At 41.8% G+C, this 23,754-nt stretch overlaps 1 protein-coding gene across 2 annotated transcripts in view; it reads left to right on the forward strand.

Annotated features, from left to right (window-relative positions):
• CRIM1 (cysteine rich transmembrane BMP regulator 1) overlaps positions 1–23,754 on the forward strand; it is a 209,302-nt gene that overhangs the window by 158,417 nt on the left and 27,131 nt on the right. Inside the window, exons 9-13 of one of the 2 annotated variants that reach the window (XM_021718099.1) lie at positions 3,303–3,459; positions 5,565–5,686; positions 6,818–7,027; positions 10,518–10,733; positions 16,266–16,487. In XM_021718099.1, the coding sequence (XP_021573774.1) occupies positions 3,303–3,459; positions 5,565–5,686; positions 6,818–7,027; positions 10,518–10,733; positions 16,266–16,487 (927 nt within the window). The remainder of the gene's footprint in view (positions 1–3,302; positions 3,460–5,564; positions 5,687–6,817; positions 7,028–10,517; positions 10,734–16,265; positions 16,488–23,754) is intronic. The other variant, XM_021718100.1, reaches the window with a different exon arrangement.

Here is a 23,754-nt window from a genome sequence, read left to right on the forward strand (position 1 = left end):
CTCTCCCCCCAGACTGAGACCACGTAGATGTGCCAGTTCACCAAAAGTGCACATCTTTGGAGTGTGGGAAGAAACTGGAGTACCCAGAGAAAACCCACACAGACCATGGCCATGGCTGGGAGTCAACTGACTTTTTTTGTTTTTGTTTTCTCATCAACGTTATGACACAATGACATCAAACGAGACAATATTGTTCGAGGACATGCTGAGCTACCCAAAGAAGTATGCAGCACAGCTCTGAGGCACCATCCACATAGACTCCACGTGGAAGCGACACTGTATTTACATATAATAAAGCATGAAGGGTGTTCCCCGCAGTTCCTGGGGTGGTTCCATGTTTTGGCCAGTATTCATCACTCTGTCTTCAGGAATAATCATCCCCCAATTTACAAAGCATTCTTAGATCACAGCAAAGTCATCATGCTGAAGAATTATGAACATAAAGCCACCTTTTTCTCCATGGTTGCCTCAGTGATGAGCTCAAGATCTACAAACTTAGAAACCCCCATCCCTCTACAAATATTGTTTTTCTACTCTTTGTTCTGTTCTTTATTTAAATGTTTGCCTTGATGATCTACACTGCTCTTAAGAAAACTTCATATACGTGGACCTAGGACTGACTTCTAGTCCTTAATGTTCTCTACTTGTGAACTGGAAGATGGTATTTTGAGATGTTTAGCAAGTGGCAGGATTTTGGAAAGTTCTTGACAAAGAATCTTCTGTGCTGTTGCATCTCTTACTGTGGCCATCGTGGTGAGAGTGGGGGAGTAACTAGCAAGAAGAGGGATTGATGCATTCATTTAGCAAGTATTTACTGAACACCTCTCCTTAGTAAATGCCATGATAGTCCCTTGACAGTGAACATACAGAAAGTAGGGCCTGGCCCCAGAGGTCCCTTCTTTTGGGAGCAAAATGGAGATAGGCCAGACCAGAGCATGGAAGACAGTGGTCCCAAGTCTAGGTGGCACAACCAGTCTACTTTCTAATGAATGCCCTGTATTTGTGTTTAACTATACCAGCCTTTGTTGGAAATTTCCTTCCATTGCAAAGCAGGGGTAGATTAAAGAATAATTTAGTGTCTATCGGATTGTTTAAATTTGAATGGAGATACAGCAGCTTTTTTTGTTTGTTTGTTTGTTTAAGATGAAGCATTTCACTCTTTTGCCCAGGCTGGAGTTCAGTGGCACAATCCTAGCTCACCGAAGCCTCCAACTCCTGTGCTCGAGCAATCCTTTCTATCCCTGGAGCTCGAGCAATCCTCCCACCTTAGCTTCCCAAGTAGCTGGGACTATAGGTGTACACCACAAGGGAGGCTGACTTTAGGAGGTTCTCGGAGTGTTTTTAATCCATCTATTTCCCAACAGAGTCCATTGGTTGCCATGACCTAAAAATTCATGTAGTAGAAAAATGGCTTCACAATTTTCATTTCTGTGACAGAAGGAAATGTGGTTATGAAAGTCCCCTTCCTCCTTCATCATGTCCTTAATAATGGGAGATGAAAAACGATGACCTTTTGAGTCATATAATTACAAATTCTTAAATGAGCCTTTTAGAATTTTTCTTTTAAGGATGCAATTTAGTAATCATTTGCTTCACAGTGTGATACAGACCCATGAGGTTATATTAAATATGTGTAATGAAAGGTTTGTGATCATGACAAAGTAGAAAATTATATCATAAATCACATTTTCCTTTTTAAAAGGTATCAAATTAAATATGCAAGTATTGCCAACTTTTCCCAACATTTCATAAAAGATGCTATCTTCAAATATTTATGTAGAACATGGGCCCATTTCACCTATTAATTATGGCTGATTTAATTTTAGATTATAAGATTTGTTTGTGGAGGGTACACATGTATTCTGTTGTTCCTAGTGATTTATGCATTAATACAATAATTGTGCATTACAGGATGTCCAGATAAAATAAAAATGTATTTGCCATTCTAATAACAGTCTCTGCATCTCAGCAGTCGTGTAGAACAGTATCTGAACATTGCCATATATTTGCCATCACTAGATCAACTCCCTTCTTTAAATTTGATTATCTTTCAGATTCTATGTTTAACTTGACAGGTCTCAACTTGCTTTGTTTATATCACTAGGCGTGCTTTCTTTTAACCTTAACGTTTTGATTCCCTTTTTTCTCTGGTGAGCCTTATGTCACCTTTTGAAATCTTTTTGAAAGACTTCTTTCAAGCTAAAACGTCCAGTAGTTTATTTGCCAGTCACGATTGCTACTTTTCTTTTTTTGTTTTCCTTCTGAAATAATTTTACAACTGGCTAGCAGGGGACAGTTAAACATCACTCCAAATTCTGCTAATGGGCCACTTGGAACATTTCAAATAGTGATTAAACACAAATATGGATATTTCTTCAACACATACATTTTTTAAGTCAGTTAACTAAGTGTTTCCAAATACATGGATATTTGTGAGCATACAGAGGAAAAAAATACCTAAATGTAACACTGTATATTTTGTTTCCTATCATGTTCTATGAGATGTACTTTCTGAAAAAAGAAAGGGAAATGAATTCCTTATGCATCATATAATATGCAGTATTAAATGGTATCATCTAACACCCATAAAAATAAATATTATGTGAACATTTAAGAACATGCATTATCTGGGGCATGCAGTAGAAATAAGATATATAATAAAATCTGGAGCGTTTTAATGCCCACATTTTAACATAAATGATCATCAGTAGTGTGAGGTGACTAATTAAAAATGTTCATTAAAAACACACTCAGTCATTAATGATGAAGTTACCAGCCAACCTACTTTTCACTCAAAGGCTACAGATTTGAATACATTCAGAAATGCATTTCTTTTCAAAATTGGGCTTTATTTTGTATGTTATTACCAAAACATAGAGTCATGTGAGTCACTTTGTCGCCTAGGCTAGTTGGAGTGCAGTAGCACGATTACGGTTCACTACAGCCTTAACTCCTGGGCTCAGACAATCCTTCTGCCTCGGCCTCCTAAGTAGCTGGGCCCACATGGGCCCAGCTATTTTTTTTTTTTTTTGGTAGAGACAAGGTGTTGCAACGTTGTCCAGGCTGGTCTCCAACTCCTAGGCTCAAGAGATTCTCTGCGTCAGTCTCTCAAAGCTCTGGGATAACAGGCGTGAGTCACCGTGCCCAGCCAGTCTATACTTTTTAATTATGATTAACGCTATGGTAGAACTGAGAAATTTAAATCTGTAGCAGACTGGAGGATTTGGGGAAGGCACTGAAACATCAGTGTGTTCTGGTCTGTTCATCTGTGGAAGAAACGTGCCGTCCGTGTATCTTCACAGGGGAAGAACTGTGCTCGGGCCTTAAACGAGGCTGCACCTTGGACTGTCCCTTCGGTTTCCTCACTGATGCCCACAACTGTGAGATCTGCCAGTGCCGCCCACGGCCCAAGAAGTGCAGACCCATAATCTGTGACAAGTATTGTCCTCTTGGATACCTGTACGTATTTCTTAACTCAGAAAACCTGTGATCAAGTGTAACTTGGTGAAACGTTCATACCCATTCTGTTAACTGTTGTGTGTTTGTGAATGAACCAGTGACCTATGAGTCTGGAATCTCGATTCTTGTTTTGTTAGGTGATTCAAAAAGCAGGGGAAGAATTGTGTCTCCAGAAGAATAAAGTTCAAGTCTTGCTTTTATAGAAAGATGGGCTGGACATGCCCTTTGTACCTCTTGTGTGAGACCTCCCCATGGGAAGGCCCTTTGGACATTGCTGGGATGGGGGGTGGGGATTGGAACTGCCATGAGATCCCTGTATTGTAACTGTTAAAGCTTTTCACAGTTGGTCCAGGGACTGTTCTGTGATAATTTATTGTAACCCTTACCTTAAGATCGGTTGACAGCCACTTGTTAGCAATACAGAGCATCCTTATTTCAGAGCTAGATGGCTTTTCATAATATTTTTTTCTTTATTAGCATTAGATTTTATGAATTTCCTTGGCGATAAGAAACATGACTTGAATTTTAAAGTATTCTTTATAGAGTCAGATGCCATGATAATCTAGATTATTCCAGGGGAGAAACAGACACTTCACATCTGTTTCTTTAGTATCTGTATTAGCACCTGTATCTATCTAGATATCAAGGTGATCCCTAAAAGAAAAAAAAATCACCTTTTAAAATCTTGCTGTATTATTTTTTTTGCCTACATTCTCTTCCATTTCAGTTCTTCTTTCTGTTCAATTTTATATATTTATGTAGTACTAGTCATTATAGGGGTCTTAGGCCCATCATCTCTTGTCCATCTTTTTTATGCTTTCTTTGAAATTCTGGTTTGGGGAGGGATCTTATTTCCAATTTTCATTGGATAATTAAGCTGGGAACATTATTCTTCAAAATTTCCCAAATAAACTAATAGATCAACATTGTTCTTAATTCTAAAATATGAATATGATACCAGTAAAAATATTATGTATTAGCCTAATTGCTAATGTAAAATAAAATATCATTATCACGGTGGTAGCTACAACTGCTTACTAAAGTATTACATGACAGTTCAGAATCAAGGCTACATTGAAATCCCACCCTCATCTTAGAGAGAAAACTCTTAGAGAATTGTAGATTTAACTTATATTCTTGTGGGTAAGCACATTCAGGGAGGCCCCAGTTGACAGCCTTGGGCAACTGAGTATTTTACTGGCTGGAACATGTGACTTAAGGGCAACCTCCGAAATAGAAATCTTGGCCAGACGCCTCATGGGAGTGTCAGGATGACGGCAGCCATTGGTGCACCTTGTATATCCCTGCTGGATGAACTGTTACTTGATGCGGGCAGCAAATGCTTACAGAAGGGGGGAAGAAAGGGATGGACAGACGGACAGGTGAGTGGGTGGGTGGATGGATGGATAGATGAGTGGAGAAACAAACGAATACACAGACAAATCAGCTAAAGCCTTGATAAGCCTTGACAATGACAATGTGACATAAGCATGAATAATTCATTTAATTCATTGTTCTCATTATGTTGAAATAAATAAGTAGACCCTGGTGTTCAGGTCTCCATTTTGCTTAGCAAAAATGCAGTTTAACTGTCACTTGGGCAGTTGTCATTTGCCAGGGCTTCCTATGGGGCTGTCTCCTTTTAGAATCCTTTCATTTGTCCAAGTTGAAGAAGAACAGGATTTTTTTTTTCTTTAGTTGAACATCACCCCATTGACCAGTTAGTGTCATGAAATGTGAAGGTAAACAGGGTGACTTTTCCTTCTCGGAAGCCAGCAGGGGCAAAGCCTGTGGAAGAGACACAGCCTGTGAAAATCCTTGACCCTGTGTCCTATGAAGGGAAGGAAAGGGGCTGGATGATCTCCTGTGGTAACAGGCAATGCCATTCTCATTTTAGGAAAAGTAGGGAATTATTGGTGGGTGGGTGGCAGTCATGGCTTCTGGGAGCTAATTAACATGGCTCCAGGAGTTTTTGAGCACCAAAGTCAAGTCATTCTCATTCTACTTAATAACAGTGTCACTTTATTGACCCTTTGGTCTGAGCACTTGGGCATCATGTAAGACTTTTTGATTTTCTGACCTCTGACAAAATTTTAATTACCCAGGAAGAATAAGCACGGCTGTGACATCTGTCGCTGTAAGAAATGTCCGGAGCTCCTGTGCAGTAAGATCTGCCCCCTGGGTTTCCAGCAGGACAGTCACGGCTGTCTTCTCTGCAAGTGCAGAGGTAAGTGTGAACACACATGCCTTCTCTCCAAGCTGCCGGGGCCCCCGAAACAAAGGGCACGAGGACACCGTGTGAGTGAAACGGTGTAAGCAATCACTGCCTACTCTTAACACAAATGTCACTCTCCATGGAACCAGTCCACAGGACTCCCCTTTTTTTTTTTACCTTAATGAGATAGAAGCTCAGAATAGAAAAGCAGGCGATGGACAAGCACAGGCCAGACTAATCACTTCTTAGCTCTCTTTACTTCTGCTTGTTTCCGTGAATTATACTCAAAGCACCGCGATCTCAACCTCCGCAGAATTCACTTCTGCTCGGGAGCAGGACAGACATACTTGCTACAATAAAGATCCTCATTTCAAAATCCTTGAGGGTGGTGTAGCTAAAAAATCTGCCCATGTATTTCCTGGTAACAGTTTTCCATGAGACTGTAGACGACGGCCGATTAAGCACCTGCCAGTCTATACCTGCATGTGAGTACAAGCCCAGGAGTCCCTGCTGCCTGTGACTTCCTGCTCCAAGAGCATTTGTGAAGTGACTGAGCGTGCACCCTGACTGCCTTGTGGCTCTTACCCTAGCTCCAGGCCCACTACTGCCCCAGCGTGGTGTTCCTGTCAGCTCGATCCGCAGATGAAACAATAAAAGACTCCTAAGATTGTTCAGAGTTGGGCAGTTATCGCCTTGATGATAGTTTTAAGGATTGGAGTGAACAAAAAACTAGTCACTGCTTCAGTTGTTCTGCTGCACAAAACTCTCACTTGCTAGAGGCCCAGGGTACCCCATTGGAGGAAGCTTCTAGGGTGACTATTCTGCATAAATTAAACAAAAATGTGTAGCATTTGTTATCAAATCAGTGCTTGTTTATTGTATGAAATATGAGAAAGTAGAGTGGATAGGATAAAAAATCAGCCACCATCTCATCTATGCAAGAGAAAGTATTTGCAGGTGTTCGTGTCTCTTTCCTTTTTTCAAGATTGGGAGTGGATTGACTTAAATTCTGTTCACGAACCATGTCACTAACAGTCCTCTGTAGTCGTAGTTTTTGGTGGCTGGGTTCCATGTGAGGACACTGCAGGCTGTTTCCCCTGTGCAGTAGCCACTACCTTACCAGGCTGCCTTCTGTCTGTCCAGAGGTCCCTGCGTCAGCTGGGCCACCTGTCCTGTCAGGCACTTGTCTGTCCATGGATGGCCATCATCATAAAAATGAGGAGAGCTGGCACGATGGGTGCCGGGAATGCTACTGTCACAATGGACGGGAAATGTGTGCCCTGATCACCTGCCCGGTGCCTGCCTGTGGCAACCCCACCATCCATCCTGGACAGTGCTGCCCGTCGTGCGCAGGTAAAAGCTGGCTGCTGTCTGTGTGCTCCATAGCAAATGACTTCTGCCTTGTAGGGCCTCAGACACACCGGTCACTCTGGGGAGAAAGCAGGGACGACCCCGGGTACACTCCTCAGCTCTTCATGGTATTTGTCAGCAACAAGCACAAAGTCAGGCAGGCACTATGTGAACCAAAGACTAGAGGAAATTCAACAGCGCTGCAAACGATTCTCCTTATTTTTGAATGGTTTGCTCCATTGTATCGGTCTTTGAGCCACACTTTTCCAAAGGTTGAAGGGCTCACATACTTACATTCCAGCTCTCCATCTTATTGACAGAGTATTAAGGCTGAATGTCGTAGTTAATTTGAGGGGATTGGTGCCATAGAACTTATCATGTATAAAGTAATATTTGAGAGGGAATTATTGAAGTCTGTGGGTGTTGCTGTTTTTTAAATTAATAGACATGTGGCATTCTTGCCAAGTGGAGAAATTTAGAGTGATCACAAATTCAAAACTTGTAAAGTCATAATAATGGTCATCAAGGTAAGGTACTAGAAGAACAGAACAAATTTGTAATTCGTGGGAGTCTGAATTATGCTTGTCAGTAACAGTAATCATTACCGTAATATCTCATCTAGTGTCTTTTATCCAAAGAGCTCAACATAGTTTTGTATCTATTATTTCTCCCTCTATGCAGGCCGCTTGGAGTAAGGGAAAAATACACTTAACCCATTTTTCATTTGGAAAATGGACACAGAAAGATTAACTCTCTTTAATAAAAGAATAAAGTAAAATAGTGTGTCTACCCAAAGGCCAGGGAGGCATGAAGTCTCTCGATTCTTATAATGTACTGTCAGATTTTGGAGTCTGGACTGTTTTTCGTCTGGTCAGTTTTGGTCCTGTCCCTTTCTGTGGATGAGTTCGCCCATGGAAAGTATGTCATCAGGAGCCCAAGGCCTGGTCCTTTGGCATCAAAGCAAGACTAGCCTGGGAGGGAAGTTGGCCTTGCCCGCCATGGTGGGGGAGTAGGGAAGAGGGGTCTTGAAGTCCTTTTCAGCTTTGAGTTTCTGCACACCTCAGTAACTACATTATCCCAGTGACTGGTAGCTGTCAGACCTCCCTGTAGAGAACCAGATTACAATGCAGAAGAGAGAACTTGTTTTGTTTCCCCGTAGTTCAGTTAGATATACTCCGTATCAGAACTCTTTCCATTTTCACGTATTTTGCTAGTTGAATGTAAAAACCCACTGGAGTCCACCGCATCGGAAGGTAAATGACCAGCTTAACGAGCTAGAACTTTGTGTTGTCTCTTTGGGGAGGGAAAAATCACTTGTTCCCATGAAGACCCATGCTTTAATTTTAGTTGTGAGCTAGCGGAGAGTGGATTTGCACCTGGGTCTCTGTTCAATGTGTCCTCAGTGAAGAAGTCTACGAGTCAGAAATATGAAGGCATTGCTAAGAGCAGAGATTGACCTAAGAACTGAAAGTCAGTAGAACTAGAAGCATTTTTCTCTTACAGAGAGTTCTCATATAAATACAGAGTGGTTGACATATTATTGTGGGTTGGTGAATATCTGTGTATACATGTATACAAGCACATTTATTTATTTTTATATATACGTATGTATGTGTTTTTTTTTTCCCCAAAATCTCTACTGTAGTGGATAGTGACTTAGAGATTCTTCTGGCTAGAGACCCCAGAGCTGTTGCATTCCTGAACTCCTACTTTAAAGAATATTTTCTTCCCTCTTCCATTCAGGGTCAGCTGGTTTTCTTTGCGGGGTGTATGAGCAATTCCTGAACCCTTCTGAGAGTATTTTTACCAAATGACATTTTGCCTTATATGTTCTCTCTTCTCCTCTACCTTTCAGTGTGTCTTTTGTCCCCATCTCTCTGATCCCTCTTGTGTTTTACCTTGAGGCATGTAGGGATTGGCAAAAGGAACACCTGCAAACACACACCATCCAATTTCTGACCCCTTCCCTACATGGCAGCCTCTAAAAGCGCAGCATTGTCTGTCCTCTCTAAGTCCTTTTTGGAAACAAAAAGGGAGGCTTTTCCAACATTTGTATATTGATGCTCTTAGGAACAACTCTCTCTGTGAGCCACGGGAAATGCACCTTTACCATCTTGTTCCTCATTATCTTCCTTCCTGCTGTTCTTATACTGGAAGGCTTGGTACAGTTGCTTGTGACTGTAAGCATTGACTGTTGTCAGCTTCCTGTGATGAGTCCACTTGATCAAAGCTCCAGTCTTGAATAATGCCCTGGAGATCAAGCTGTATGGGAAGTAACCCCCTTAACTGGAAGTCAGCCCACACCGTGTCATCCCTTCGCTATTGTTGACCCTCATGCTGACCATACTCTGAAAGTCACAGCCCCAGTTCACTCTTAGGAGATGTCCACTCCTAGCCTCTCTGCATAGATAGGGTCGTTCTCCTGGGGCGTGGCTTTCTCTGAGCTCCAAACAGGCGCACCCATTATGTCTCCAGATTATTTTTTGGCAACATTCAGCACTGTCAGCACCTTCTGGAAGCACTTGTTGTATCTGGACCTCAAGAGTATAGTTAATGTCTTCATACTTCTTATTTCCCCAGTGCAACTTCAGGGCAACTCCCAGTACCTCTCCAGACATTTTCAGCATTAAATTCCCTCTCTATCAGTATCATCTCTCCAGGAGACCAAAACCACCTCTCCTCTGGGGAGAGAAATCACAGTTAGCATCTGCCTCTCAGCATTCACCTCTCTTGACGATGATATCACCGAACAAATGTTTAGTCTCAGGTGAGGTTTTTCAGTCTGTTGATTCTGCAGGAGCATTCCTGCTCAGTGTGCTGGCAGCTGGTTTCTAGTGGAATGTGTCCTGCTTGACAGCAGGACATATTTCCAAACATAAAAGTCCTCAGGATCCAAGAAATAACGATGTGGATAGGGCATCCATCATTTGGAAGTGTTATTTAATCTGGAGACATTTCCAACATCCAAATAGCCATAGACTTGAGTTCCATTCTCTTGTCTGCTTTTAGTGCTCTGAGCCCTCAGTTTCCTCATGAGTAAATTAGGATAATAGTGCCTACCCCAGAAGTCCAGTGTAAGGAATAAACGAAATACACAACAAGTGAAGTGCTTAGCAAGGAAATAGTTGGACTACGGCAGGCATTCAGCAAATGAGCCATCTTTATTCTAGGCAATTTCCATACATTCTTAGAGATACCCTAGAAGGCCCCTGTTCTCCCTTCTTGGGTAGGGGTCGCCTCCCTGTCACTTGACTCCTTTGTTGAATTCTCTCACAACTATTGAGAGATTCGAACACCAGAACCTCGCTTCCTGGGATTAACTCTTTTGCCACTGTCTTCTGTTACTACACAAGGACTATTTCCTTCTCTTCACCCATTCTCCTGATAAGAATCTTTTCTGTCCTCTGAAGTGAACAGCGCCAGGTTTTTAAGAGCTGGAGAGACTGCAGATGACGAATAATGTCCCGTGTTTTGATTCCGTGTCGTTCCCCAGATGACTTTGTGGTGCAGAAGCCGGAGCTCAGCATGCCCTCCCTCTGCCACGCCCCCGGGGGAGAGTACTTTGTAGAAGGGGAAACATGGAACATTGACTCCTGCACACAGTGTACCTGCCACAGCGGCCGGGTGCTGTGTGAGACAGAGGTGTGCCCCCCGCTGCTCTGCCAGAACCCCTCGCGCACCCAGGACTCCTGCTGCCCACAGTGTGCAGGTAATCGACCATGCCCTACGTGTGCTTGGCGGGGAGGGACCCAAGTCTGGGCGCTGTCATTGTGCAGGACCAGTGGTCCCCAGGGAGCCCCATGTGGGAGCAGGCCAGGCCCAGGATCCCATCAGGAGCATCTGGCAGCCTGCTTCCCAAATTCATTCCCTTCTATCGACCACATATGTGTTCAGTCCAAGTGCTTTGCGCCTGAGGTGACTTTAAAAAAAGAATCCTTCCTTTCTGTCGTCTTTTTTCATTAACCTACACCTCAGACTCAAGGCAGATGCCTGAGTAGAGACATTCCCACCGCAGCAAATCAGCCAAGTGATTTCCACTCATGTGAAAAGCTCTTTGTCTTTAAACAAATTTGAAGAACAGTCATTAATAAATGATGGAAGTGAAATTCTTGGGAAATACAAGGGTGGTGAAGAGACTTTGACATGTGTGTGATGCCACCCCCTCAAACCTGTGACGATTAGTAAGTCCAGGTCCCAAATAGTAAGTGACTAGCATTGCACGTAGATAAGAAGGGTTGTCATTTTCTCCTTTTTTTGTCTCATAATCTGACCTCAGCCAGTAAATTTGTGGACATGAATCAATATGTTACAATGAAATTTGTCAAGATTTTAGACGTAAGTTAACTGGTCTTAAAACTAAAGTAGTACTTCTAATTAGCACTAGAATATGACTTTCAAAACATATTTAACTTGAAATATCAATTACCAAGTTGATAGAGCAAATAGTTTTATTTTGCTGTTGCTTATTCTTCCCATCTCTTCAGTTTAAATCAATAACCATTGATTCTTTCAATGTATATCCTTAGAGCATTTCTGCTCAGCAAAACATAAACTCTTGCATTTTTTTCTTTTTTTTTTCTTTTTTTTTTTAACATTAGCTTATCTAGTCTGCTGGCCAGAATCTGTTGTGCGGTCATTATATTGAGCATAGTCAGTCTACATTTATCATGGGCTCGTATTGATAGTATTGTTTTAGTTGCATCAGATGAACTTACGGGGATGTCTTCACACACTGCAGCCTAGGCTTTTCCATCTTAGTACCAACTCTTTAGTGCAATTTAGTAGCCATGTTAATCTGAGTTTAATTAATGCAACTTTTTTAGTGTAAGAAATAGTTCATATGTTTTTGCATTTTTAGGATATGCGTGACCTTCTCCCAAACCTGCATTATCATGTTTATTCAGATCCAAACCTTGCTGATATTTTTCTGTTAATATATAACAGATCACATTTACATCCTCCTAAAAGAAACCACTTTGAGCAGTCTCTTTATTGGTGGCAAGTGAATTTTTATTCACTTAGATATTCATTTCTGAGTAGGAGTCTCAGGCTAAAATGCAGTGGCATGCTCACAGTTTACCACAGCCTTGACCCCCTAGACTCAGGTGATCCTTCTGCATCAGCCTTCCAAGTAGCTGGAACTACAGGCACGTGCCACCACACCTGGCTAAGTTTTTTATTTTATCATAGAGATGAGGTCTCGCCATGTTGCCCAGGATGGTCTCAAACCTCTGGGCTCAGGCGATCCTCTCACCTCGGCCTTCCAGAGCGCCAAGATTACATGTGTGAGCCGCTGTTAGATATTCATTTTACAAACACAATAATGCGGTGCCTGAATTGAGCCAGGGGTCTCCTGAGGTTAATGAAATCAGACACAATCCTGTCCTATAGAGCAATAATCCAAGAGAAGAGCCAGCCAATCCAGTGTTCCAGTTAAGCAAATTGTGATGAAGTAAGAGGAGTGCCTTGGGAGGAGGATTCAAGATCTCCCTAACCCAGGAACCTAAAGCAGCAAATACCCGTGGTGCCATTTGTACTGGATCTGAGGATGATCCTGGGAGTTGATTAGGGGAGGGGCCTGAGGAAAGAGACTTCTCCAGAAGCCTGGCTTAGATTCATCGATGGGCCACCTTATTGGGCTCAGATGTTCAGCTTATACAGGGAATGAGAGCGATGTGGAGACAGGCACCCTGAGGGTGCTGATGTGGGTTCTCAGAGCAGGGCCCTCAGGACCATCGTGCAGGTGCAGAGGCCTGCAGGCTCCAGCCATGCCAGGCGATAGCATTCCTATGTTCCTTTCCATCTTACCTAAGAATAGGCACCCCCTCCTGTGCCTGGCGTTGACTTCTCATTTAAAAACTTAAATCTGGATTTTTTTGTTCCTTAACTGTAACTTGAGAGATACTCCCATGATAATCCCTCATTTTAAACATAAGGACTTTCTATTCTACATAGCAGTATTCCAGTGTTTACTCTTACAGCTGTGATCAGGAGCGTGTCTAGAATCTGTATTTTAAGGTCAGTCCCCTAACCCCTAATAGGTATTTTAGACTTTCCCATTCATAGTTGTGTTGCAATAATAAGAAGACAAAAAAGTCTTAAAACTCAGTATATTGGCCAAGCGCGGTGGCTCAAGCCTGCAATCCCTGAGGCGAGAATATTGCCTGAGCCCAGGGGTTCGAGACCACCTTGGGCAACTTGGTGAGACCTCGTCTCTACAATATATTAAAAAATTAGCCAGGCATGGTAGCGCACACCTGTAGTTCCGGCTACTTGGAAGACTGAGGCAGAAGGATCGCTGGAGCCCAGCAGGTCGATGCTGGGGTAGCTGTGAGCATGCCACTGCCCTCCAGCCTGGGTGACAGAGTGAGACTCTGACTCAAAAAAAAAAAAGCTCAGTACATCAATTTCTTCCCATCACAGTTCACTTCAACAGTAGCATTGGTAAGTGGTATATCATGCATCTAGAAAAACACCATCTCTAATCTTAGGATACTTGCATTCGGAAGTGGTCCAAAAGTGATAGATCTGTAATAGTAGGAAAAGAGCTTCTGAGGAGCTATATCCCTTGTGTTGGCTCCATCTCTAGGAAGTCTTGTCATTCCCCCACTCTTTTTTTTTTTTTTTTTTTGAGTTGGAGTCTCACTCGGTCACCCAGACTGGAGTGCAGTGGCCGCTCCCAGCCACCGCAGCCTCGACCTGCTGGGCTCCGGCGATCCTTCCACCTCAGCCTTCCGAGGAGCCGGAACTACAGGCGCGCGCTACCACACCGGCTGATTTTTAGATTTATTGTAGAGATGAGGTCTCGCTGCCCAGGCGGGTCTCGAACCCGCCGGCTCAGGCAATCCACTCACCTCAGCCTCCCAAAGGCGCGGGATTACAGGCTGAGCCACCGAGCCCAGCTATTCCCCCCACTCTTTAACTTTCCCTCTTCTCTGACCTGGCTTAATGTGAGGTCTGGCAAGAAGACAGGTCCATGAAGAAAGATTGAGCTTCCCAGGTGAAGCTACTTCACCAAAATACAAAAAGGAGATGGTAGATAGAATAGCACTTGTTTTGGGTTTTTTTTGGGGGGGGTTGTCTGTAGAAGAGAGAGGGAGGTAGAAAATAAGTAAAAATAATAAAACCAGCTTGAAAACACTGTTAAAGATAAAAGAAGGGAGTAAACACTTAGAAACCGAAGCATAAAGAAGAGATCTAGGGCAGGAAGCATGGGAAGAGAGACCTGAAGAAGGAAGGTCACATGAGGAAGATGACGTTTCAGTCAGGCTGAGGTTTGTAGCCTCCTGCCTGGTGAAGACCTGCAGAACTCTCCTTAACCCTAAGCTCACTGCCTCACAACCAATACACCCTCTGGGGTCTTGCCAGCCTTCTAAGGGGACTCCAGATTCCAGGGTCTTCATTTCATTGTCTCTCGTTCCACAGTTTCATCGCTGCCCTCCCTGCTTCCTCTTCTAAGTTTTTAGACCCAAGGTTGGGCATTGCTTGCATGAGCGAAGTTAGCATAACTCAGGAAAACCTCATGGTGAGTTATAGGGCCTAGTGTAGACAAGACTGAGTTGTCTCTATTTCCAGCCAAAGCAAAAGTTAGCACTGGTCAGTCTCTTAAAGAAGAAATTATCCCTAGACATAGATGCATCCTTAAAAAGTCATTGTAAAGGTAAGTCCCGTCTTACTATCTCTGACCTATATGGTGGAATCACACCTGAAATATGACCTAGAGTGTACCTGGAGCTATGGAACCAGTGGTTGTTCTTTCACTTGTGCCTGCTGCCTTTTGGACTAAGAGATATGGTCACACAGTTTAAAGGAGAGAACGTGGACCAATTTCATTACACTGGTTCCCTTCTGTCCCTCAGAGAAGAGTCACAGTGGCACAACTGCCCTGGTCCTCAGAGAGATTCTTCTCATCAAATCAGATGTGTTGCTGTAGGCCATATTCAGGAGGTGAATGGAAGGAGAAGGTGGCATTTAGAGCTTCTGTCTGCATTGTGCAGTAACTACGTGTCTCTGTTATTTCTGTTTCTGTTTCATGGCTGAAAATAACAGAGCTCATGAAGTTGATTGTGAGAGGGACATTCAATAAGTCTTTTGACTATGTCTTCATTGAGAAAATGTGGTTGTCATAGAGGTTTGCTAAGTAGGACTGCCATGGCCATTTCTAGACTCTTGAATGGGAAGGTGGTTGGGAGTGCTTTCTTTTATCAGTGGGATTTTGATATTTCTAAACTAGGAACTTCACTAACTTAAATTTTCTTATCTCTCAGTCATGTTTCTGCTTGAGGTTACAGTTTTCATTAATTTCAGTGGATGCCAATAGCCAAAGAGATATCTAAATTTTCTGGTGATGGTCTTTTCTGTTTCAAGTCATAACTTGATCTGGGAGCCCTCTGGTCTAAGTCATTAAATAGCAAAGATACAGATGACTTGCAGATGATTTCTCTATGGTTGCATCCTCATGAGTGATTTAGAATTCTCTTCTTTCAACTGGTAACATGAATGCCTAAACATTGTGATGTTACATATAGGTGTTTTTTGGTAGTCTAGTATATGAAAATCTGTTTCTGTATTGATTGGTTAGGATTGCGTGTGGTTGCAAGTAAGAGAAAACTCAACTATCATTTTAAACAAAAATTTTACATTCATTGCAAGAAGATTGGAGGCAGATGTTTATCAGTATTGATTCAATAGCTCCGTAAAGGTAGGATAGGGATGTTACAGCTTTCATCAACACACACCTATTCAAGGCAGAAAGAATGTGGTAGGATATGTCCACCCATTTTTTTAAAAAGTTGAAACATTTCCAGAAACCCCCTCAATAGCCATTAGGTCCCATTAGCTACAACTGGGAGGCGTGGCCACCCCTACTTGCAAGGGAAATTGGGAAAGCAGAGAATAGGATTGTCCAATTGACTTACATGCCTGGTGAACCAAATCCTAGGACCACCCCAAAGAAGATCAGGATTTTATTAAGCTAGGGAAGAAAGGTAGAGTGGATGTCGTCTAAGCAGCTAACAGAATCTCTGTGATGGGTCTTTTCTTATCTTTGTTATTTTGTTTTAAGATTCAAGACCGTGCCTGAATTAGACTTCCTGATTTTTGTTACCAAGTCGTGTTTTAAGGAGGCGCCCAAAGTCATAGTGACTGGGTGTGCTGTAGTAAGTCTGCGTGAAACTCACTGTGTTGCACAATTGGTGACCTGCAGCATCTTCTTAGCTGACCTGTATGTTCATTTTTCCAGATGAACCTCTTCAGCCTTCCTCATCCCATAATGACAGCGTGCCTAGTTACTGCAAAAATGATGAAGGGGATATATTCCTGGCAGCTGAGTCCTGGAAGCCTGACGTTTGTACCAGCTGCGTGTGCATGGATAGCATAATTAGCTGTTACTCTGAGTCTTGCCCTTCTGTATCCTGTGAAAGACCTGTTTTGAGAAAAGGCCAGTGTTGTCCCTACTGCATAGGTAAGACCAAGAAAAAAATCCTTCAATTCTACCAGTAGCCACTGAATCTATGTGGACAGCCATTTGCCCAGATCAGTTCGAAACTGGTTTTTCTGGTTGATATGCTGCACAGACCCAGTGTAGTAACCCTGAGCAGGAGAAAGGTATGGAGGGTGTGTGCTCCCAAGGTGAATGCATTAAGGATAAAGAAATGTTCCCTGAAAATGTCATGATGTTGTAGTGTGTCGAGTTCTGTTGGGCTACTTTGTTGATTCAGGATTTTCAGCGTCAGAACTCTTTTTCTTCAGCCTATGAATGATAGTGGCCCTTTTTTCCAGATAGAAGCACCATGTCCCTTTATACACTAAGAGTATAATTAGTGTATAAAGTTTGCCACTGCCTGGAGATCAACTAAATATGAAATATTAATTTAATCTCCCAGTTGTTCCTGCCTTCTGGCACTTAATGGATTCCATATAAGCCACGTGGTCATCCATGTTGATGGTTTAGGCCCACAGAGTGAGGCCTTGGGAACTCCAGAGCCCTCTCCTCCTTCTGACCATGGTGACACATCTTGTGAGTGGAGGGCCGAAGGTATTTTCACCCCTAACATCCATACCAAAACCCAACCTATGGACAGAAGCCAGATGCTGTACCAGGGTCCAGAAGGTGAGACCGAGAGAGCTGGTGACCCTAATCAAGGACAGTCTCTGCTCCCTAAGCTCTCACTCTCTTTTATTGCTTTTGTATCCAGTAAAGCTCATAAAGGCAAATGAAAGACACATCTCAATGGCGCGTCTCAATCTAACAGTGAACCCGTAAACAGAATAGCAAATAAAAGTTGTGCGTGGGCTGTATCCATTGCACATACTGGGCATTTACTGGTGGAGATTTTGCATGTGTGCTCCATAAACATAAGACATTGCGTATATGTGGAATGATACATGGGGAAACAGACAGACCTGGCCACAGAGCTCCGTGGCAATTCCCATAATGAACTGAGGAATGATGGCCATCTCTCAGGCTCATGAGGACAGCTTGTCTTATGGCCTCTGGCCTCTCCTTGTGACCTCTGACCACTAGACAGGGCCACTTTCTCTGAGTCTCTTATTCTGCATGTAGGTATAAAAGAGATAGAAAGATATTTCAAAAACACAGTATCTGTTCTTAGGAATTTTACACAGCTAGGTTTTCTCAATAAAATGGCCAAAGTATAATAAAAGTTATGTTTTGAAAGCTAGAGTCTCTCCATTTAATGGTATGACCATCTATATAATTTATTTTTAAAACCATGATGCTTTTGAGAGAGAAATGGGTCTGTTAATATTTATGATGGGCTAGGAGTATCCCAAACAAACCAAGACATGTGGTAGCCCTGCCTTTGAGTGAGAGGAACATTGACTTTTCTGTACTACCCATGAGCTTTGTAGCGCCTAAATGGGGTCAACGAGGTATCAAGACATACATCCAACTTAGTGCTACTTGTGTCCTCAAAGGACTGATTAAAATTCATATTTAAAAAATGGGGTACTGCCTTTGGCGAGATCTAAATGAAAGCTGTAACTAGGCTGCTGTTTCATGCTGGGCAGGGGCAAAGTACAGCCAGTATGGCCATATTTGCATATCAGAACTTCAGTACTAAGAGGAAGGGTTCATAAGTCAAGCTGGGCGCTGGGATCATGCTTGGGAAACCAGGGCCCAGAGGCCTGAGAATTTCATGTTGCATTGAGAGGAAACATCCAGCAGCAGATCTCATGTGTTGAAAATTCCCGGATTGTTTTGTTTTGATAAAAAAGTTCCTGTTGTATTTTCTTGCGTATCTGATAAATTTGTAATTAGCAAATTACTCAAGTAGTAAATTTATTTAGTTTGCAATCAAAATTATGGAAAGAAACTTGTAAATCATAGTATTCTATGTCCTTCCTTTTTTTCTTTTTTGCCTTCATACTTTCTGCCCCAATTCTTGCATCATTTAGATTCTCCATTCCTCTTTAGTATAAAAGAAAAATATCATTGTGTCTCAAATTTGTGATTTTGATTTTGATTTTAAGTTAGCTTGCAAGCACTTTTGCTAAGTCGTGGTTCATATAAGCTTATAATGAGTGGAAACTTTGTTTCTGATCTGCCTTCCTTCTCCTCTTACCCCAAATTGATGCATGGATGAGGGATGACCCCCAAAAATCCAGAATTTATATATTAAAAAATTACATATTTATTTTATATGTTCAAACTTCAGTCACCTTTAAAGTCCCCTCCGTTTGATACAATACACCCATCAAGATGCTTTTTCCACTGCTCACAACAGCTTTGGAACTTATCAGATGTGATGCTTTTTTAATGCTTCTGCCGTTTTCTGTTTCACCTCTTCCACATTTGGCAAAACATTTCCTTATGAGGATGTTTTCATCAGGGAAACAAAAAATATTGCCCGGGGCAAGATTGGGTGAATAGGGAGGGTGAGGCACAGGGCTCATGCCGTTTTTAGTCAGAAACTGCTGAATACTCAATGCACTATGGGCAGGTACATTGTCATGGTGGAAGAACCAGTCACCTGTTTATCACAACTCAGGATGTTTCTTCCGTAAATCGTGACACAGCCTTCTCAAAACTTCCAGGTAAAAACCTTGGTTGACTGTTTGATCCAGAGGAACAAATTCCAAGTATACTACTACAAGGGGCCCATCCTCCAAACGATAATTCCAGGTTTTTGGGGTCCCCCTCATACATAAACCTATGGCATATTCTCAGGGAACACGTTGGGGAGACTTCACATTTGATGAGCAGTGACTGTGTCTTCCTCCCTCATCTATTTTAGTGATCCATGCGTGCTACTGTATTAGTGAAATAGTCATCGATTCCTTCTGTCCACATCATGCTTGCTTTGCAAGTTGTCGTGTTGAGTTGGCCCTCATCCTTGCCTGCGGGGGTCCAGCCCCACAAGGGTCGTGAGATTTCCTGAAGGAGAGACGGATAGGTGAAAGACGAAAACATTATACTCGGACACCTGCTTCCTGAACAGATGACAATTTAATGTTAGTTAACACAGAGCTTTTATACCATTTGTAAAGGGGCAAGACAAAGAAAATTCCTTCACGTACATATCTTCTAAAAGTTACCATCTAGTGGTCTTAACAACAAACAAACCAAGATCCCTATAAACATCCAGACAATGAGTCTTGTTCATAAAGCCAACAATGATACTTTTAGCCCAAAGTCCCAAATTACAGTCCTTGAAATGTCTCAAGAAAGTTAGTTTCTAAGTGTATATTTCTTCATGTGTCAGGAGTTTTCCCATCTTAGGCTTTTATGTCCTTCAGAGCCTTGTGATCGCCTCCCTTGTCCATATGTCTTTGTTACTTTTATCTTGCAGTGCTTGTTTCTAAAGAGAACTCAAAAGAAGCTTTTAGTAATGTTTCCCAGGACCCCCAAGGTTGCCTTCTGTCTTTAGCTGATCTATCATAAAAGTGTCTGATTAGTATATTATGAGTTCAGTGAAAACCCACTTTATAAATGTTAACTTAGAGTTTTAACTATTGAATTAAGTAAAAACCTTAACGATTAATCTTTATCCTAAGTCAGTGAAAACAGTGTTATAAATCACCTACATAACTCCTAGATAAGTGTTAAAACTTATAATGAATACATAATGGACTTACTATAAGCTTGTGCTTCTAAAAATCTTTATGTCTAAATACTAAACTACATAATTCTAAATCAAATAAGGAGTGAATATACGTATATCATTTTTTACTTAAGCAATATCTAGTAACTTATAACCAAGTGAAAGAAAGCATTCTTGATGTGCTTCAGAGTTTAACCCTTACATATGTTAGAAAAGGCCAAGCGGCATAGTGGGAAAATGGAAAAATGAACGATGACATTTCCAGGTTAGCTGTGAGTACTTCGCATAAACATGCCATATTCTTCTCCCACAACTGCACAGAATTTCTTCAGCCGTACCAACAGCAAGGATGGAAGATAGAAGGGCCTCAGCTGCCCGGACTCGCTTTGCGGCCGGGGGTCCTCAGCGCACCTGGACCTTGTCAATCAGGCGAGTCCCCAAGGCTGACTCCCAACACTTGCCCACCTAGCATTGTAGTGTCCAAGCACATGCAGTCAAGTTCAGTTCATGACTATCATATGGAAATTGCCTATCTGACTCTCCAGTTGGCTGATGAATGTCTTCTCTTGTCAACTAAGAGGTCATGACTTCCAGTCGGCCCCATCCCCGTGTAGCGATGCCAGGCCTGGCACCATGAACATACCTGAGAGCAATCACTGGTGATGCATTCGTGCTGCATCTTCATCACCACCCAGAGACCACCTAGCAAAGGCAAAAGATGGAAACATGCCAGCGTGGGGCATGGCTTAAAGTAACCAATTGTTTTTCCACTGGGCTCTGAGCACCAGTGCTTGCCTTGATTCCTGCTTTAGTCTTTCTCAGCTTTAACCCAGGTTGTCTATACTCAGTATCATCTGTACCTCATGTCAGAATGTAGGAACCATCTCACCCCCGCCTTCCTTGTGACCTCACCATAGCTACAGGACTTCTCCCTGGGTGATCATTCTCCCTGGTCAAATATAGATCTCTGAAAACCTCAAACCCGCCACTTAAGTGACCTCTTTTTTTAGTGGTCAAAACCAAAAATAGACTGGGCACAGTGGCCCACACTTATAATCCTAGTACTTTGGGAGGCAGACAATAGGACTGCCTGAGCCCAGGGGTTCGAGACCAACCTGAGCAACATGGCAAGACCTCATCTCTACAATCAACAAATTAGCCGTGTAGTGGCACATGCCTGTAGTTCCAGCTACTTGGAAGGCTGAGACTGAAGGATCACCTGAGCTCAGCAGCAGTGAGCAGTGCTTGCTTTTACCTTGTGAAGTATCATATTTTCTTACTGTAAGAGAAATATCGCTGAGCGCAGTAGCTCACATCTGGAATCCTAGCACTTTGCAAGGCCAAGGAGGGAGGATCACTTGAGTCCAGGAGTTCAAATTAACCTGGGCAACACAGGGAGACTTCATTGCTACAAAATTAAAAGAAAAAATTTTGCTGGACATGGTGGCATGTGCCTATAGTCCCAGCTATTTGGGAGGCTGGGGAGGGTGGATCCCTTCAGCCTAGGAGGTTGAGGCTGCAGTGAGCCATGATTGTGCCACTGTACTCCAATCTGGGTGGCAGAGTAAGACCTTGACTCAAAAAAATTAAAAAAGAGAAGTGAAAAGTGGTGATCATACTAAAAGTAGCCTTCTAATTATGAGTATTTGTGTTCCTTTCAGCTAAATTATCAAGTCACTAATGTGCAGTGACAGTGCTTCTCTTTTGATGTGTAAAGGTCTCATATTATTTGTGCTAATTTAATAGGATGTGTAATACAGACATAATAGGATTGATGATTAATTTTGAAAAGTGAACAGCTTTGTCTAATTACTTATAATACCCATCATTAGGGAATTCATTCTTCTACTAGAAAGAAACTAAGTAGTAATTACCCAATCATTTTAATGGAACATCTTCTGATTCCCTAATTTTTTGTATCCTGGCTTCCTATGCTAATACATACAAACTTAGATTGTATTTTCATAAATAGGCTTTTCAACTGTAATGATGGCTTAAAAGATGAAGAACAAAAATCGAAAGTTGATTTGAGAATGAAGCAGGTGGAGATAGATATACAATCTGGTGGGAGTTCTAATGGGTGATAACAGATTTGAGATGTGGTTTCTTGTTAACCGCAGATATACCTCATGTGACCATGCAAGAGGGGACTAGTTTAATATATCGCATAGTCTTTTCGCTGGCTACATGCTACATGCCTTTCTCCAGACTTTCCAGAGCAAAACTTATTTCCGTGCTCCAATGAGATCTTTTTTTTGTGACTTGCAGGAGGATGGTGAACAAGTAAATCAGCAGCCCTTCCTCTACCATCTCTCATGTGCCATGGGATATGCGTACCTTTGCTCTTACATTCATGTTGGTGATGCTTCTGTTCACACCAAATGTCAGACTGTGGCAGCTTCCAGAAGGGGGACCATGAGCTGTTACATTCAGTAAAATCTCCCTGTGTCCAGGGGTCAGTCATTCCTGGTCAGATATTACCAAAAAAGCGCACTACTTGATCATATAGTCTTTCTTGGTTTAATGTATGTGCTTGTCAAGTTCATACCACTGCTGCATCATACCTGTTGACCTTGGAAATGAAGGTGCCCAGCTGTGCTCCAATCAAGCCAGTCTAAGTAATACAGCTCTTGTGTTGGCCAAATCACAAGAGTTACTTAGTACATAGAACACGTTGTGAAATGATGATTTGGCAAGTACTTATTTATTTGTAACTATGTGTTTTTTTAAAGAAGATTTTTGAGGTTGGATATTTAGAGTCATATTTGTTGGCTGTAAATTCCTAAATCATGCATCTTTCTCATTTAAGAAGTTTTTTTCGTAGGTTTTTTTATTTTTGGATGATAGTTGTGTTTATTACATATAATTTAAATATATATATGTTCTGTAAAATATTAATATAAGTATATATATGATTAATGACTTGCATGTGAACAAAGCTAAGATATTCTGTTTACATAGTTTCAATTTATCTTGTATCTTGTGTCCTTAAGTATCATAATGCTTTTAAGGATCTGTAAAAATGGGTTCTACTGTTAGGTACATGGTGCGTTAAAAAAATATTTTTCTTTCAGGTTGTACCTGTCTGATTAGAGGTTACCTATTTATATCTATATTATATATTTATTAATATTTGAATTGGAGCTTTCACATAAAGTCAGGCTGGCTTGGCTTGTGTTATAATTGTTTCTTCTTAGTTGGCTGTGATGTCATAACTGAATAGGGATGTTCTCCGTAGTGATCTTCAACTTACAAATGATTAGCTGATATTCTTAGTAGGGTGATGTCTATACTTTATATCAAGTCAACCTATTAGATAGCATTCCTTTTGCTTTGATTTCTGTCAAAGTAGTATCTTAAATATATAGATGTATATATACACACACATATACACGTACATATATATGTGTGTGTGTGTATATATATTTGGAAAGATGCCAGATATATATAGTATCTCTTTGGAACATCTGTTGATCATTGTGTATTTAACTCAGCCCAAGAATCAAATATAGTAAATATTTAATTCAGCATCTTTAAGCTATACAAGCCATGGAATTTGATGTTAGGCATTTTTAAACCATAATGTTATGGTACTGGCATCTTCATCGGAACATTTTTCACAGCTGCTTCGCTGGTATATTTTCTTATAATTAAGAGCTTCTGCAC

Source organism: Carlito syrichta, unplaced genomic scaffold (genome assembly GCF_000164805.1).
Source record: "Carlito syrichta isolate Samal-C Ts95f unplaced genomic scaffold, Tarsius_syrichta-2.0.1 Scaffold311830, whole genome shotgun sequence".
NCBI lineage: Eukaryota > Metazoa > Chordata > Mammalia > Primates > Tarsiidae > Carlito > Carlito syrichta.